The sequence below is a fragment of the Ciconia boyciana genome, chromosome 13 (genome assembly GCF_034638445.1).
Source record: "Ciconia boyciana chromosome 13, ASM3463844v1, whole genome shotgun sequence".
Lineage (NCBI taxonomy): Eukaryota > Metazoa > Chordata > Aves > Ciconiiformes > Ciconiidae > Ciconia > Ciconia boyciana.
Genome location: NC_132946.1, coordinates 18044695 through 18060909, shown reverse-complemented (window position 1 = coordinate 18060909; position 16215 = coordinate 18044695). Strand labels below are relative to the sequence as shown.

At 71.5% G+C, this 16215-nt stretch overlaps 2 protein-coding genes across 4 annotated transcripts; both read right to left on the bottom strand.

Annotated features, from left to right (window-relative positions):
* Positions 1-2225: 2225 nt before the first annotated feature.
* On the bottom strand, positions 2226-3345 carry LOC140659101 (myeloid-associated differentiation marker-like). Its single transcript, XM_072878343.1, has one exon. The coding sequence runs from the start codon at positions 3212-3214 to the stop codon at positions 2348-2350; it is 867 nt and encodes a 288-aa protein (XP_072734444.1). The 5' UTR covers positions 3215-3345; the 3' UTR covers positions 2226-2347.
* A 43-nt stretch (positions 3346-3388) lies between these two features.
* LOC140659100 (septin-12-like) lies at positions 3389-15226 on the bottom strand. Of its 3 annotated transcripts, none has more exons than XM_072878339.1 (11): positions 15017-15226; positions 11484-12575; positions 6633-6821; positions 5970-6098; positions 5793-5874; positions 5559-5696; positions 5311-5428; positions 5138-5233; positions 4923-5019; positions 4608-4659; positions 3389-4503 (listed from the first exon to the last, which is right to left on the bottom strand). In XM_072878339.1, exons 1-11 carry the CDS (start codon positions 15069-15071, stop codon positions 4359-4361), a joined length of 2193 nt encoding a protein of 730 aa, XP_072734440.1. In that variant the 5' UTR covers positions 15072-15226; the 3' UTR covers positions 3389-4358. The 3 variants fall into 3 exon arrangements, with proteins under 3 accessions (XP_072734440.1, XP_072734441.1, XP_072734442.1); XM_072878340.1 differs by having other exon boundaries at positions 4608-4656; XM_072878341.1 differs by lacking the exons at positions 11484-12575; positions 15017-15226 and adding an exon at positions 9899-10049.
* Positions 15227-16215: the final 989 nt, after the last annotated feature.

The window sequence follows — 16215 nt, the reverse complement described above, 5'->3', positions numbered from 1 at the left end:
CGGGCCGTGCGCAGGAGCGCGCCGCCTCCCGCACCGCCTCCCGCGCCGCGGCACACCGACCCCTAGGGGGAGGAATGCACCGGCACCGGCACCGGCACCGCGCCGCACCGCGCCGCACCGCACCGGCATTGCACCGCGCCGGCACCGGCACCGGCACCACACCTGCACCGCGCTGCACCGACAGCGGCACCGCACCGGCACCGGCACCGGCACCGGCACCGCACCGGCACCGGGGCTGCCCGGCACGGCGTGGCACTGGGAGTCCCTCGGCACGTCACCGGCGCTCCCCCAGCACGGCACAGACCGGCACCGGGGTCGCGGCTGCTCCCGGGGACCCTCGGCAGTCGCCGTGTGCCCCGGCTGGGACACCCCGGGGTCTCCCCCAGGCACAGGGCCCCGACCCCGACGAGGCCCCCTGGCCCGGGCTCTCGCCCTGGGCTGTTCCCCCCAGCCGGGTGCAGGGAGCTGGGAGCCACCCAAACCTCCTCCTGCACCCCCACTCCTCCACCCGCTCACCTGCACCCTACCGCCAGCCCGGCCCCCTGCACCCCACCCTCACCGCACCCCATGTGCCGGCACTGCCCGCATGCCATCCGGAGCCGAACACGTTACCAGCACGAAGCGCCACAACTCATAACGGGCGACAGCCACCGCCATCACCACGCTTCCCCTGCCTCTTTCCTCCATGAATTTCAATCAACCCGGGCACTAAAAATAGCCGCGCTCGGGTGCCGGGCAGGGCTGTGCCCGGCCGGTGTGGTTTGCAGTTTATTTGTTCCAAAAATTCTGCCTCGGAGGCTGCCAGTGGCTCCCGTGGCACTGCCGGAAGCGTGAAGGCCAAGCCATGCCACTCGCTGTGAGCGTGGCATCGCGGCATGCTCCGGCCTCGCTGCTCGGGGTGCAGGGGAGCAGCCGGTCTGGTGCCAGGGTGCCACGGTCACGGGGTGATGGCCACCATGGGGACATGGACCAGGCGAAGGGGACACCCACCAGGCCACCCTGCAGCCTGTGGCGTTGCCGTCACCGGCGGTGCTGGGACCCCTCGCTGTAGTGGCCCTGGCACAGGAGGTTCCAGTAGCCCGGGGAACCGTGGCACCCATGGGTGCCATGCAGCGTCCAAGGTTGGGTCCCGGCTCTTTCGCCACCTTCCCCCGGTGCAGCCGCTGCGGCAGCCGGTCTGCGCCATCTCGTGGTGGTGGGGACCCCGCTCCACAGCCCCCAGCGAGCCCCGAGGCGGCGGGAATGGGCCTTGGGCCATGCCTGGCTTGGCCTGCGGCCCCAGCAGCCCCGAGGCAGCAGGGATGGACTCCAGCTGCCCCGCGGCCCCAGCAGCCCCGAGGTGGCGGGGATGGCCCCAGGCTGTGGCTAGGGCAAGGGCAAGCAGCGGCAGACAGGGACAGTGGCCCCAAAACCTGCCTGGGTGCCCCGCGGGGCACCCATCCCACATCCGGGAGCGCCGTGCCAGGAGCTCTGCCTGCTGGGCACACCTTCCTCTGCCTGCACCGCTGCCTATCTGCCTGCAGCCCTCTGCTGCTTTCTTCCTGGTATACCGGCCTGCGGTGCCACCGTCCTCCCGATGACATGTCTCAGCACCCCCAGCTCTGGTGGCACTGGGTGACAGCCACCCCCCAGCCTGTTTCCCCCCAGGCAGGGGACTGCCTGGCAGCCCCCAAAGGGTAAAGCAGCATGCGCGTGGCTCCTGCTAGCACGGCTGGGACCAAACCCAGCGGGGCTCCCGCTGGGGTGACAGTGCTGGTGACGAGGACCTGGCGGCGCTGGTGACAGGACCTGGCGGTCTCACCCCCCCAGCAGCCACATTCCTCCCAAACCCGTTCCGCAGGGTCCTGTGCGGGTGCCAAGGCAAAGGCATCTGGGTTGGGTTTTTTCCTGGTCATGCCCTGCTTCACTCTGGTGCCGAGTCAACAGGGAGGAGAAAAAAGATTTGCTGAAGCCCAGTGCCCCCCCGCTGCTGCCGGTGCCCCCCAGTTTCTCACCCCCGAGCCCCCCGTGCCGCTGGGGAAGATCCCGCAGAAAGCTGGGAAGGGGAAGAAAGAGGAGGCAGAAGCAACTGAAAAATGACTCAATTTAATCCCAAAGCCCCCCCCCAGCTCCAAGGTTTTGGGAGCACCCTGTTCCCCCCCAGCCTGGCCCCCAGCCCCCCCAGCCGGGCACCCCGTGGGGCGCGGGGCTGAGCACCCCCCCGGGAGCGCCCCACGGCTCTCCGCTCTGGCGCGGGGAGAAGGAGCTTTCCGAGGCATCCGACCTCTTCCTCAGCTCCGCCAGCAGCCCCGCACCGGCACCCAGCCATGTCCCACCACCCCTTGCCCCAGTGGGCCACCCGCAGCCCTTAGGAAGGTGCCCTGATGAAGACCATCCTGGTGGAGTAGACCAGGTCCACCAAGTAGGCGATGAGGTTGAAGATGGTGAGGAAGGTGACCCCCAGGCGCCTGTCCCACCAGCAGTTCCTGCCGCAGGAGTTGGGGCGGGTCCCCTCGCTGAAGCTGTAGAGGGGCCAGAGGACGGTGGCGGTGATGTACATCACCAGGGCCAGGGCGTTGTAGCCCACCAGCATCTTCTCCAGCGGGCAGGACATGTAGGTGAGGCACCGGCCAATGGTGGAGATGATGATGATGAGGGTGACGATGAAGCAGATGGAGTAGACTGCCACGCACCACTGCAGGCCAGCTTTCAAATTGTAGGTATCCAGCAAGGAGAAAATGAGACAGGCCACGTAGGCTTCAAACACCTTGAGGAGCCCGGGCACAGTGGAGAGGAAGCTGCTGATGTCCCCTGGCTTGGCGCGGGTGAGCCCCACCTCGAGGGCGTAGGCGAGGAAGCAGAGGCAGGAGACGGCGGTGGCCACGGCCTGCCGGGCACACTCGTTGCTGCTGCAGGGGCTGCTGATGAAGGTGGAGGGGAAGACCACCGAGGTGGTGAAGATCATCAACGCTGCCAGCATGGAGAAAGCCGAAGTGAAGTCGTCCCAGGAGAGCGGCAGCTTGGGGTAGAGCTCCAGCAGCTCCAGCACCAGCACCAGCAGCGTCACAGCGAAGCAGAAGCACCAGGTGAACATGCACCACGTCCCGTAGGAACCCTTGAAGTTCCCGGTGGAGGCCACCAAGCTGAAGGCAAGGCAGGACAGCACAACGGCAAAGAGCCGGGCAATGCCCACCAAGGAGGTCACGGCGCGGAGGTTCACCGTCGCCACGGCCATGGTCCCGGCCAGCTCTCCCACCCACACCGCACGCCAGGAAATGGGTGCTGCCGGCAGCCGCTCTTATCTGGGTGCCAGGACGGAGGGGTGGGGCACGGGGCAGGGAGCCGCCGGCCCCCCAAGCTGCCCGTGCCGAGGACCCCCGGCTCTGCCGCCACTGCCACCACTGCCAGGCACAGCTCGCCGGGGCGGCTGCTGGGGGCTGGTGGCAGCGGCACGGGCGGGTGGATCATTAACGCGGGGCTGGGCGAAGGGTGCCTGCGCTTGCCGTGACGCCGAGCCCTGCGGCGGGGCTGGGGCGGGGGGGGGGCGGGGGGCCACCGTGTGCCACCGACCCGGTACCGCGCCCCAGCCCTGCCTGCAGTGGGAGGCACCCCTGGAGCACCGGGGGAGCCGCCCCGACACCCCCATCGCCACATTGTGCTGGGGCTGGCAGCCAGCGGGGCGGCACCCGCAGGGTCCGCCCGAGGGGTTTGGGGGGGGCTGCACCCAGTGCCGGGTGCCCCTGGCAGGGGGGTGCCACAGCGGGGAGCAGCTGGGTGTATCCCCCCCCTCCAGGCAGCACCTCCCATCCCAGCACCTCCGCTCCCCTCCCGGCACCTCCGCCACCTGATAAGCAGCTCAAAGTCCGGCTGTGCCAGCTGCCGTCACTGGGCAGGGCGGGTGGGGTGACTGCGGGGAGGGGACCCACACCCTGCCCACCCCGGCCACCCACGGCACCAGCAGCATTGCCGCTGGCAGCACCACCACTTCCCCGGGGTGCCTGGCCGGTGCTGGCACTGGGCACCCTGACAGCACTGGGGGGTGTCTCTCCCCATGGCCCCAGCGGCCGGAGCAGCACGGGAGGGTGGTGGCAGATCGGAAAGGGGGGGGTCCAACGGGTTGATGATGATGGCAAAGGCTGAAGGCTCCGGGTTGACCTTTAATGCCGCGCAGGGACCAGAGGGTCTGTGCCCATGGCGGAGCGTGGGGATGAGGGACCCGGGGTCCCAACCTGGGGCAGCATGGCACTCTTGGGGGGCTCCTCGCCCCAAACCGGTGTGGGCTCCTCACCCCAAGCAGAGTCCAGGCACAGCCACTGGAAGGCAGGGGACAGGCACTGCCATGGGGGTCCAGTGGTGGCCCCGGGGGGGGACGCGGCGGCTCAGGGGTCGCTGCCGCCCTCGCCCTTGCTGGGCAGCCCGTTGAGGGGGTTCAGTGCCGGCCGGTTGCTCTCGTTCAGCCGCCGCACACGGTAGCTCTCGTAATGGACGTTGTGGGTGATGTCCTTCAGGTCCTGCAGGTGGGACCTGCCCAGGGCGGCAGCGGGGAGGAAGGGCATCAAATCACTGTCCCCCCGCCCCCCCGCCCCCCCCGCGGGGTGCCGGCACCCCCCGCCCTGCCCGCCGCTCACCGGATCAGCAGGTCCCGCAGGAGGGGGAACTCGCAGTGCGCCGGGTTCTCTACTGCAAAGCAAGGCAGAGCGGGCAGCGGGGCTGGCAGGGTGCGGGCAGGAGGGCAGGGCGGCGGAGCGGTGCCCAGGAAGCACATCCCAGCAGGCTCCGGGTACCACCGGTGCACCGGCATGGCTCCGCGCCGCACCCCGCCAGCTCAGCACCCCCCAGCACCCACCCAGGCAGGAATGCACCCATGGGTGCTGCTCCCTGTGCCCCCGGCAGACCCCCCGCCATAGCTGGGGAGAGCTGGGGGTGCAAGGGGCTCCGCTCACCTTCAATGATGCCCCACTTGGTCTTGCGGCCCAGCACCCGCTTGCCGTTCACCTGGTGCTCCTGGTCCGCCCCCACCACGGCGAAGGGGATCTTCTCCTGCCAGCGCAGAGGAGCACGCTCGCCCCAGGGTGCTGCTGGGCTCCCCCGGGGCTGCCTCTCCCCCACCGTGGGGCCCAGGGGCCGGTATCCCCAATCCCAGCATCCCGGCACTCACCCGAATCCTGTCGTTCAGTGCCCTGTCGTCCGGGTCCTGGTCAAAGTCCTCCTGCGGGTACACGCTGATGGCGTGGGTCTTCAGGTCCTCCTGGATCTGTGGGATACGGGGCTTGAGCTGGGGGTGGGGGACGCATGGGGCACCCCGGGAGCCCCTCAGGGACCTGCCCTCACCCGTTGCTTGAACTCTGCCCGTTCCTCCAGGGTGAGCGTGTCAGCTTTGGCGATCACCGGCACCACGTTGACGATCTTACTGAGCCGCCGCATGAACTCCAGGTCCAGTGGGCGCAGCCTGCCAGGGACCACCATCATCCCGGGGTGACCCCACAACCACCCCCCCAGGGTAACCCCACCACCACCACTGTGGGGTGACCCCACCACCAAGCAGGGAGCACCCATGGGTGCTGCAAGTGGGGACTCACCAGTGACCCGTCGGGGGGACAAAGTAGACGCACCCATGGACCCGGGTGTCCGGGATCTTCCTCTTGCGGGTGATGAGGATCTCCTCGCGTAGGTACCTCTCGTACTGCTCGTTGATGTATTTGATGATGGGGTCCCAGCTGGGGACGAGGAGTTGGGGGATGGCATCTGAGCTCAAACCTCCGCCCCAAACTGCCACCCACCAAGCTGGGATGCTGCATCCAGTTGCGTCCTACCAGTTCTCGTTGTTGATCTGGTCCCCAAACCCCGGCGTGTCTGTCACCGTCAGCTTCATCTTCACACCCTTCTCCTCGATGACTATGGGGCAGGGATGTGGGTCAGCGGGGACCAAGCGATGGGGAGAAGCAGGGGGTGGGGGTTGGTGGGACACGACCCCATGGTGGTGACCTTACCATGGGTGATGGACTGCAGCTGCACCGTCTTGGGGATGCGTTCCTCCTGGCTGGGCTGCGAGGCTTTGCGGCTCACCTTGGACTTGAAGAGGGTGTTCACCATCGTCGACTTCCCCAGCCCGCTCTGCCCTGCGGGGATGCCGACAGCTCCGGTTTATCCTCCCCCAATAAATTAATTCCCCCAGGGCAATAACACCTCGGTATCCATTTGGGAGCATCCCCGAGGTTGGGATAGCTCCGGTTTGTCCCCCCGCAATGAATTTTCTTCCCCAAGGTGGTAACACCTTGGTACCCATTCGGGAGCATCCCGGAGGTTGGGACAGCTCTGGTCTGTCCCCCCAATAAGTTTATTCCCCCAAGGTGATAACAGCTCAGTATCCATTCGGGAGCGTCCCAAAGGTTGGGATAGCTCTGGTTTATCCCCCCAATAAATTTATTCCCCAGGATGATAACACCTTGGTACCCATTTGGGAGCACCCCAGAGGTTGGGATGAGCTCACCCATCAGCATTGCTACGTTATGGGGCACGGGATGTTGCTCCTCTTTAATTTCTTGCTGCTTAAACCCCTTAAAATCCCTTAAAAGCACGATCTCCCCCGGCACGCGGGACTGGAGCCAGGATTCCTGCCCCAGCTGGGAGCAAACCCCGCGGCCGGCGCTCACCCACAACCATGATGTTGAACTCGAAGCCCGTCTTCATGGTTTTGATTTTCATCTGGTCGAGCACGGCCTCGATTCCCACGTAACCGAAGAGCTGGCAACCCGCTGGGCCAGACGCCACGGTGAGGGACACCTCCTCCTCCGGCATGGCCGGCGGCTCCATGCTGCGCTCCTCGGGCTCCAGGCTGCTCCCTGCACGGGTGGGCAAAGGCGGGTGAGTCCAGACCCCCCCGTGCCCACCACTCTGCCGGCACCGTTGCCCCAGCAGCAGCCGCCCCGGCGGGCACGCAGCCCCGGCACATTCCTGGCAGCCGGTGAGGCTCGGCATGGCAACGGGGCACGCCGCCCCCTCCCCGGCACCCCGTGGGCGGAGGGGGACGGGGAGGTGCCTAGTGCCATCCCCGCATCCTCGGAGTGGCCACGCCACCGGGCAGCCCTGCCCGTCCCCCTCGGTGCCACCGGTTGCTCTGTGAGGCGGTCGCATCGGGCACCGCGGCCACCGCCGGCACCCTTCGCCCAGCCCACGCTGCCACCCACGGCGAGGCCACCTCCTGCAGCACCTGCTCCGGCCCCAGGGCACCCGGGGGGCTCCGGGCACGGGGCAGGACGTGCCACCCCACATCGTACCCAGGCATCGGCCCCTGCTGGGGTGAGGGGCACGCGCCTGCGGCCCCGGGGGGTGCTGGGGAGGGCAGCACAGGCACCGGCACGACCCCGAGCCCCAGGGACGTGTGGGGTTTGGCCGGGGACCAGGCCCAGAGCGTGCCCCAGCTTGGGGGCCACTGCAGCCCCGCACCCGCCCCAGCCCTTTGTGCGGCAGCTTGGGGGCCCCCGAGCCCTTTCTTCCTCCTCCTCCTTCTCCTCCCCGGCACGGCCATTGTTCGGGTCCTACCTCAGTGCCGCGGTGCCCTTGCTCAGCACCCCACTACGGTCAGGATGGTCCCCCAGGCGCCATCAGCGTCCCCATCCCCATCAGTGCCGCAGCCTGGCCCCCCCCCCCCGCTCCGCCAGCCCCCGGCTGGCACCAAACCCAGCTCCGGCAAAGCTGCCGCTCCCACACATGACCAGCATGGCAACATCCCTCCCTCCCCCCCCGCAGCCCCCTCCCCGCCACAGCCGAACCCTGTGCCGAGTTTGCCAGTCGCCCAGCGGGGCGGGGAAGGCGCCTGCCTGGCTGTGCCCACCCGGCACACGGCACCGCCGGCCTCCAGCCAGGCTGGCGCGTACGGGGACCCCAGCACAGGGACGGTCCCCCCGTCACGGCACCCATCACCCCCATGGGTGGCTGCGGTGGCACCAAAGGGGAGTGGGAATGCTCGACTGCGGGTACCACGCCTGCTGGCACCCACCGTCTCCCTGGCACCGGGGACCGCCCTGCCCCGTGCCCCCCCGAGCAGCACCCATGCCCAGCCACGGCCCGGGCACAGTGGGGCGAGGTGAGGGGTGGTGGCCCTGCCGCCAGCCCCGCTGCCGCAGTGCCCCACGGCGCCTGCGTCCCCCCGTGCCGCAGCATCCCCGCCTGCCACATATGTGCCAGCCGGTTCTTGGCGTCGGCAGGCTCGAGCGGCAGCTTGCTGATGGCCGAGGCTGCCGAGGGAGCCGAGCCACCCTGCTGAGGCCGCAGCCACGTGCCACACGGCCTGGGGATGAGGGACACACGGGCAGGGTCCAGCCCGAGCCAGCCCTGGGGTACCAGGAGATGGTGGAGCCGAAATCACTTGTTGCCGTGGCAACAGCGGCCCGGCAGCAGGGGCACCCAGCACCCTGTGCCCACCGGCGGGTGCAAACCTGGCCGGGGCGACGGCAGGAGCGCGGCCAGGCGGCGATGCCCAGGAAGGCGGCGGGGTTGGGACAGCAGCGCTGCGTGTCCCAGCTCCCCCGCACCCCACGGGTCGGGGTGTTCCTTGGAAGTGGCGAAACAGCTCGGGGCTTCCTGTTGACAGCGGTGCCACCCGGCCAGGGGGGCCGAGGGCAGGCAGGGTGCTGCCCGCAGCAGAGCCAGGGTGCTCTGCAGGCAGGCAGGGAGGTGGGACCCCCCCCGACGCTCACCTGGGCACCCCACCGCTCCTGGGGGACGCCGGCCCCCCTGCACCCCCACCCCGGTCCCTGCCAGCCCCCAGCCGTTGCTGGGACAGATCCAGAACCAAGCGATGCAGCCGCTGCCTGGAGCCACCCGGGGTGGCCGGCCACCGCAGGCAGGGCGCAGGCAGGATGTGGTGCCTGCACCCCCAGCTCCCCGAGTACTCTCTGGGGCGCAGCACCCACGCAGGGGCTCGGCCGTTGCCCACCGCCTCGTGCCGTGCCAGCAGCGGCGCCGAGCAGACACAAACAGCCGGAGGGGCGGCGGGCGGAGCCGTGGGGTGCGTGGCGGCGCTGGGTGCTGCACCCACATCCACCTCCCCCGCAGGGCCAGAGCCGCCCGTGTCCCTGCCCTTGCTGCCGAAAAGACCCGTTGGCGATGGCCAGTGGCCGGGTGGCCACTTGGAAGCTCTTCGGCATCACCGCGCACCTCCGGGGCTAATGGCTCCTGCAGCCAGACCTGTTCGAGGACTCATTAAAGATGCTCTTATTTTCCAGGCAGGGACGAGTAATCCTGGGTCCATGGTCTCCTCCACAGATTTAATTACTGATGCAGGGCTAATTGGCCGGCTCCCCGGGGGAAGCCTGTAATAAGGCTCTGGGGATGGAGGGTGCTGGGAGAGGACAAGCCAGGAGAGGAGCTCCCGGCCCGGCTGCTCGCCGCCGTGCCGAACCGGGCATCGCCTCAGCCAGGAAGCGCAGCCAGATGGGGAGAGCGCAGCGCCGGGTCCCAAAGGCTCGAGGGCGGGTGGGCAGGAGGGAGCTGGCCCCCTCGGCAAAGGGATGGAGGATTTTAGGGATGCGGAGGGAGAGGCGCCCACCACACCGGCGAGGAGCTCACTGCAGCTCTACCCGCCCGGCCGAGCATGATCCAGAAATGCCGGTGCCTCTCCCAGTGCCAAACACGACCCAGGGGGACAGTGGTGACAAACCCCATCTGCAGCCAGACCTGGAGCCAGCCTGCCCGGCTGGCTGTGGCATGGGCGGGAGCCACGGCACAGGGCTGGGGGCCGCTGGGTACCGGCAGTGAGCAGAAGCAGAAGTGAACCATCAGAAGTGAACCATCAAGCGAAACCCTGCACCCCGCAGCACCGCCTGCCCGCTGAGGACCGGGGGGGCTCACCCTGCCCTGGCAGCAGCACCCCCCTGCCCACGGCCACCCTGCCCGCTGCCGCCCCGGCCATCCCTACCTGGGCGAGCCGGCCGGAGCCGGGGCTGCTGCCGCCAAGAGCTGGTCACCGGGGCCAAATGGCTCCTGGGGTGCAAGGCAGGGAGGGAGGCTGCAGCCCACAGCTCCTCCTCCGCTCCTCCTCCTCCTCCTCGCCCGGGGCCCTGTGTGAGCGACCCGGGCGCTCGCTTGCTCCCTTCAGCGTGGAAGTGAAACACGGCGGCCACCGGCTCGCTTGGTGCTTCCTCCCACGGGGTGTGGGACTGAGCACGCCATGCTGCCCCACGGCCACCCACGGGTGCCACCAGCTGAGGGCCGCAGTGGCCTCCCAGGAGAGGAAACAGTGCGTCCCCACCTCTTCCTGGCACAGAAACCGCTGTGCCCGAGCAGCGCCTGCCAGTCCCGTGCCATCTGCAGGACAGCGGGCGCCCACACGCTGCCCGCCAGCTCGCGCCCCGCTCCGCAGCCTTGGCACGCCACCCTGCCAAACCCTGCCTCGGACCCAAGCACTGTCCCCCCGTGTCCCCATCACCCCAGCTCGGCCCCGAGCACTGTCCCCCCGTGTCCCCATCACCCCAGCTCGGCCCCGAGCACTGTCCCCTCCGCCCTGGCCAGCCCTGCGGGCAGCGGCAGGTCGGCGGGGCAGCCGGGCTGGCTGGGCAGTGTGGCCACGGGCATTGCTGGGGGATGATTCACCGCAGCCCGGAGCAGATGTATGGATGCCTTCGCTGGCGTCAGTACTTAGAGCCCGGCGACGGCGGCTCTCATGACACCCCAGCGAGACGGACAATGAGCCCCAAGCACCTAAACAGGGAGCACCAGCGGTGGCGGCCGCCTCCCGGCCACCCTGGCGCCCTCCAACCTTCCCTGGGGCAGCCGCTGGGAAGGCGGGACACTGGGGGTCCCCTGCCCCATGCCTGGGGACGGGCACGGGCTCAGTGGTGCCCACACCGGCGTGGTGGGAGCCGGGGGCATGGCTGTGCCGGGGAGCCCCACATCCTCCCCCCAGCACGAGGCACGCGCCGAGCACGCCCGAGCGCACCTTGGCCCCCCGCCACCTCCCCGCGGGAAGGGAGGAACAGGATCCATCCCCGTGCCAAGGCAAGGAGGGATGAGAGGGGAAGAAAGCGCTGGATGCGGGACAAGATCGCGGCGATAGCCGGCACGCGCGGGGCCCCGGTGCTCAGCGTTGCCGCCGATGGGGCACATGTGTCCCGACCTGTCTCCCCGCACCGGGGAAAACGATCAGCGCTGGGGCGGCGTGGGAAGCTGGCCAGGCACCTGGGGGCTGGGCGGGACGGGAGCCCTGCCAGCGCCGTGCTCGGCTCCTCATGGCGTGGCCCCCGGCCGCTACGCGCCACGCCGTGCCGGGCGGCATCCGACGCGCCCCGCGGCCCCCTGGCACCGGTGGGGAGGAGGGTGCCGGCGGGGGTCACCTTGGCCGTGTTGTCCCCAGCGTCACCACAGCCCCGCATCAACACCCTCGCCGGCATTGGCAGCGCCGGGGAGGCTGGAGGCAGCGGGGCTCAACTGGGAGGTTCTGGCAACGCTGCGCCCAGCAAGGGGGTCCTGCTGGGGAGAGGAGAGGGGACAGGAGCGAGTCCTACCGTGCTCCGGCGTCACCGCAGCCCAGCCGCCGTCTGCAGCCTCGCCGGGAGCCGCCGCCACCGCGGCCACGCAGGGTCCCTGCGGCCCCGCCAGCCTGGCACTGGGGGGGTTTGCCCCGGCTCCACCAGGCGCTGCCGGGGTCCCCAGGGCTGGCACCAGCACCAGCCCCCCCAGGAAGGCGGGCTGGGAGGTCACTTGCACCGTCTGTGGCTGGGACACCAGCTTGAAGGGGGCGGCCTGGGGGGCTGGCGGCGGCGGCAGCCCCTCAGCCCTCCCCGGGGAAGGGACGGCGGGGGCCGGGGCTGCCTCCCCCTGGCCCCGGGGGAGTGGCGGGGGCCTTCGGGCCGGGCCAGGGCTGGCGCCGAGGCTGACCCTCAGCTGCGGCCGAGGCAGCGTGCAGGGGGCCACATCCCACCCCCCCAGCAGCCGTCCCCCTGGCCCCCTGGGGAGCGTGGGCAGCCCTGGGGCCACCCCAGTGCCATCGCATGGGGCCAGGGAGGAGGAGGAGGAGGAGGAGGAAGGCTGGCGGGTGTGCGGCTGGCTTGCAGGGCTCCAGGTGCCCCACGGCGGGGGGTCCGGTGGGGGGGTCCCCATCCCCGGCTCCTCGGCGATGTGCAGGTCCAGCGCCGGCAGCGAGCCGTGGCTGGCAGCGGCCCCTCGGAGGGGATGCTCCAGCTCTGCTGGGAAGACGCTGCTGTGGGATGGGACCTTCTTCAGGCCGGGGCCAGCGGCCGGGGGGGTGCCCGGCGGCTGGGGGGGCGCAGGGCTCTCCAGGCTGGAGGACGAGCTGCGGAGGCTCTCGCCGTCACTGCCCGGCCCCGCGGCAGAGCCCCCGCGGGTCTGGAAGGAGGCGACGCGGGCGATGCCAGTGCCGGTGGTGCCGTTGGCTCGGCTGGCGGAGAGGCTGGTGCCGAGCCGGCTGTGCAGCACAGGGCTGGGAGCCGGGCTGGGGCTGGCAGCAGTGCCCGAGTGGGGCTGGTGGCCGGGCTGCAGCGGCTGGTGGCACTCGCCGGTGCCCGAGGGCAGCGGGGACGCTGGCGGGGAGCCGGGCACCTCGTCCCCATCCTCCGCCTCAAACGATTTCTTGAGCGCTGGGGACAGAGAGAGAGAAATGGTGGCATGAGAGTGGCACCCGATGGCACCTGTGGCCAGGCACCCGCCGGGCTCTGCCCCCTCCCCGGCTGACCCCACGGCCACCCCCGTGCACGGACCCCCAGCCGTGCCGTGTCACGCTGCACCATGCCAGCACCCAGAGGTGCCCCCCGCGCAGCTGGGTGCCAAAGGGCCGTTTGTGAGCCCGTCCCGCATGGGAAACCAGCTCGGCACTGGTGGCCCCATGGCCCTGCGCATTGTTCCCCACGGTTTTTACCATTGTTCCCCGCGGTTTATCTGCGCCCAGCCGGCCGGTGCCGTCAGCTCCCCACACAGCACACTGCCTGCTTTATTCCCCCTGTAAGGGATCCAGCCCGAGTAACCGGATCCCCCCCGCCCGACCCTCTCCCCCTCCGTCCATCCAAACAGCCATGCTGGGAGGATTCCTGTCCCCTGACAGGGCATTAACCCTGAAGCCTACTGATGGCGAGGCAGGCCAGAGCTATCGCTACACGCAGCAGTAACGTTACAGTCCATGCGGGAGGCCGCAGCCATGCCTCCCACGCAGCTTTGCAGCCCTGACGGCAACCACGAGCCCACGCCGTGGCCCCAGGGCTGCTGGTGGTGCGAACACGCTCCCCACACAGACCCCCCGACCACCCCGTGGGCATCGCGGCACCTGGCTCCGGTGCAAAGCCTCTTGCCGGAGCAGCTGCCGGGCAGCAGTGGCGGGCCCTCTCCCCCTAGGCACCACGGCCCGGCCAGGCACTGCCACGGCAGGTCTGAGCAGCCGGGACCCCCGCGAAGCCCCCGCGGGCAGGCAGCACCTTCACGGGGCAGCCGCCCCCTCCCTCTCTCCCTCCCGCCGCAGCGCGGGGCCCCCCCGGGAGCCGTGCTCCTGCCAGCTCTGCCGAAGCGGCGCTGGCAGCCGGTTCCCCGGCCCCCAGGAGAGCACGGGGGGCCCGGGCAGCCTTCCTCGCCCCCGCCGCGCCCCGCTGCCAAGCGGCGGGTGGCTGCCTCCGGCAGGGAGGCTGGGGGGGCGGCCCACGCTGCACCCCTTCATCCCGGCACGTGCGCCGGCCTGCCGCGGCACGGCACCCGCTGGCACGAGGCCGCCCTCGCCCTCCTCTTCCTCGGCCCCGCGGCCGCTGCCCCGGCTTGGCCACCAGTGCCGGGGGCCGCGGGGCGGTGGGGGTCCCGTCCCCTCCCCAGCTCACCTCGGTGCCCGCGGCTGGGCCGGGGTCAGGGGCCGGGGCGCGGGCGCTGCTAATAACAGCTCTGGGCCAGGCAGGTTATTCCTCCGGCTGGCCCTGCCCCTCTCCAGCGGGGCACAGTGCCGGGGGCCACGGGGACGGCATCCCCCTCCCCACATCCCTCTCCCTGATTCGGCACCACCGGGGACACGCCAAAATGCCTCCTTCCACCCCAAACCTGCCCCTGGTTACAGGTCATGTCCCCACCCGCGGCTTTGGCTGCCCGAAGCCGTGTCCGGAGTGACGGGGCAGAGCGGGGGGGGGGCAGCAGCGGGGGGAGCAGGGGGCTTAGGGGGATGGGGGGAGACGGGGGGTCTGGGCGGGTGGCAGGGGGTGGGGGCGGCCCAGCAGCGGCGGGGTTAAGGTGCCCAGGGAAGGTGCACACATTCCTCCCCGGCGAGGGCAGCAGCAGCCCCGGGGTCGGGTTTCGCCGCCCGCCCCTCCCCGCCCGGCCCCGGCCCCGGCCCCGGCCCCGGCCCCTCCCGCCGCGGCCTCCGGGAAGCGGCCGGGGATAATCGCGGGCGAGAGAAAGACAAACCCGTCCCGCTGCCTCCTGCGGCCGGGCCGCCCCGGGGGGAGCAACCGGGACGCGGCTCCCGGCCCCCCCGCAGCCCCGGCCCGCCCGGGCGGCCCCGGGGGGCAGCGCAGCCGCGGGCCGCAGCCCGCACACGCGGGGATTGCGCACAGGCACACGCGAACGCGGGTGGAGTGCGCACACGCACGCACACACACGCACAGCCCCCCCCCGGAGCGCTCTGCAGTCCCCCCTGGCCCCCCCCGCCCACCCCACGGGCGCACCCCCAGTGCACCCACGCCCCCCACGGGCGCACGCCGCCAGGCTCCCCGAGGGTGCGCCCCGTCGGGCACAACCCGAGCGCACCCCGCCGTGCGCAGCCCCCGGGGGGGGGGAGAGCGGCCCCCCACGACAGCCGGTCCCTGGGGACATCCTAGCCCCCTCCCGATGCGCAGCCCCCACGACGCGCAGCCCCGGGGGGCATCCCCCCATACGCGACCCAGCCCCCGGGGGGAGCGCAGCCCCCCGCGATGCTCAGCCCCGGGGGGGCATCCCATCCCGCCAAGACGCCCAGCCCCAGCAGCATCCCCCCCCCCCCGGCACCCAGCCCCGAGTGGGGGTCTCGCAGCCCCCGGGGGTCACCCGCGGGGGGGGGTCGCAGCCCCGGCCGCACCTTCGAAGTCGGAGAGGATCCCGTCCAGGTGCTCCCTGACGGAGAGCCGGGCCATGCCGGGGCGGGGGGGGCCGGCGGCTGCCGCCCACCCGGGGCACCCGCATGGGGGGGCGGCGGCAGCGCCGGGCGGAGCGGAGCGGAGCGGAGCCGCGGCTCAGCCCGCCGAGCCCCGCGACGGGACGGGACGGGACGGGACGGCGCCGGCCGCCCTCGGCGGGAGGGGAAGGAGGAGGGGACCGGCGCGGGGGGAGGGGAGGCAGAGCGGGAGGGGAGGGGAGAGGAGGGGAGGGGAGGGGAGGGGAGGGGGAGGTGCTGCCCGCGCCCCCGCCCCGGCCGGACCCCCCCCCGGCTCCCCGGCAGCCATGGCCGGAGCTGGGGACCCCAGGCCCGGCTCCACGGCCCCTGCGCAGGGCAAGGGGGGGGGGGTCGCCTCCCTGTCCCCCCACGGCGCTCCCCCTTCCAGGGGTGCCCCCGGCTTCTGCCTTGGCCCTGCTCGCTCTGGGTGCTGCCTGTGCCCCCACTGTCGCTGGGGGCTCCCGGACGGGCTGGGGGCTCCCGGACGGGCTGGGGGGCCCGGCCAGGCTGCGCACCACAGGCCTTGCTCCCCCAGGGATTTCCAGCTTGGAGCAAGAGGAGGAAGACGCGCCGGTGCCGTTGCCGCCTGGGTGCGCGGGCTGTTTGCTGGGGTGTTACCGGCCCCTGGGGTGGCTGGCCCTGGATGGCCCTGCCAGGGGTTGCGTCCCATGCCCGAGCTCCCGGGGCACCCCTGGGGACCAGCTGCGGGGGACTGCGCTCCCCGTGAGCATCCCGGGTGGTCCTGCCCACGGCAAGCCCCGTGGGGTGACGCCGGCAGCACCCCAGGGTGAGGCGCTGCCCCGGGGCCGCCCCCCTTAGCCCTGCGGGCTGCCCAGGGCGGGGGGCATCATCCGTCCCCCTCCCACCCCGGCTGCCAAGGGTTAACCCCATCCCCCGTCCCGGGATCGGCAGCAGACGGGGAAGGGGAAGGGGCTGCAAATCCCTTCCCCAGGCAGGGCCCGCAGCGCAAGCTCCGCTCCGCTCCGCTCCGCTCCGCGCCACCCGCCCGGCCGGCAGCGAGCACCCGCGGCTGCAGCGCGGCCCTGCGCGGGGCCCGGGCCGGGGGCGCAGCCGAGCCCCGGGCCCCGGCCCCCGCCGGATCCGGCCCCCGCTCTGGCTTCCTC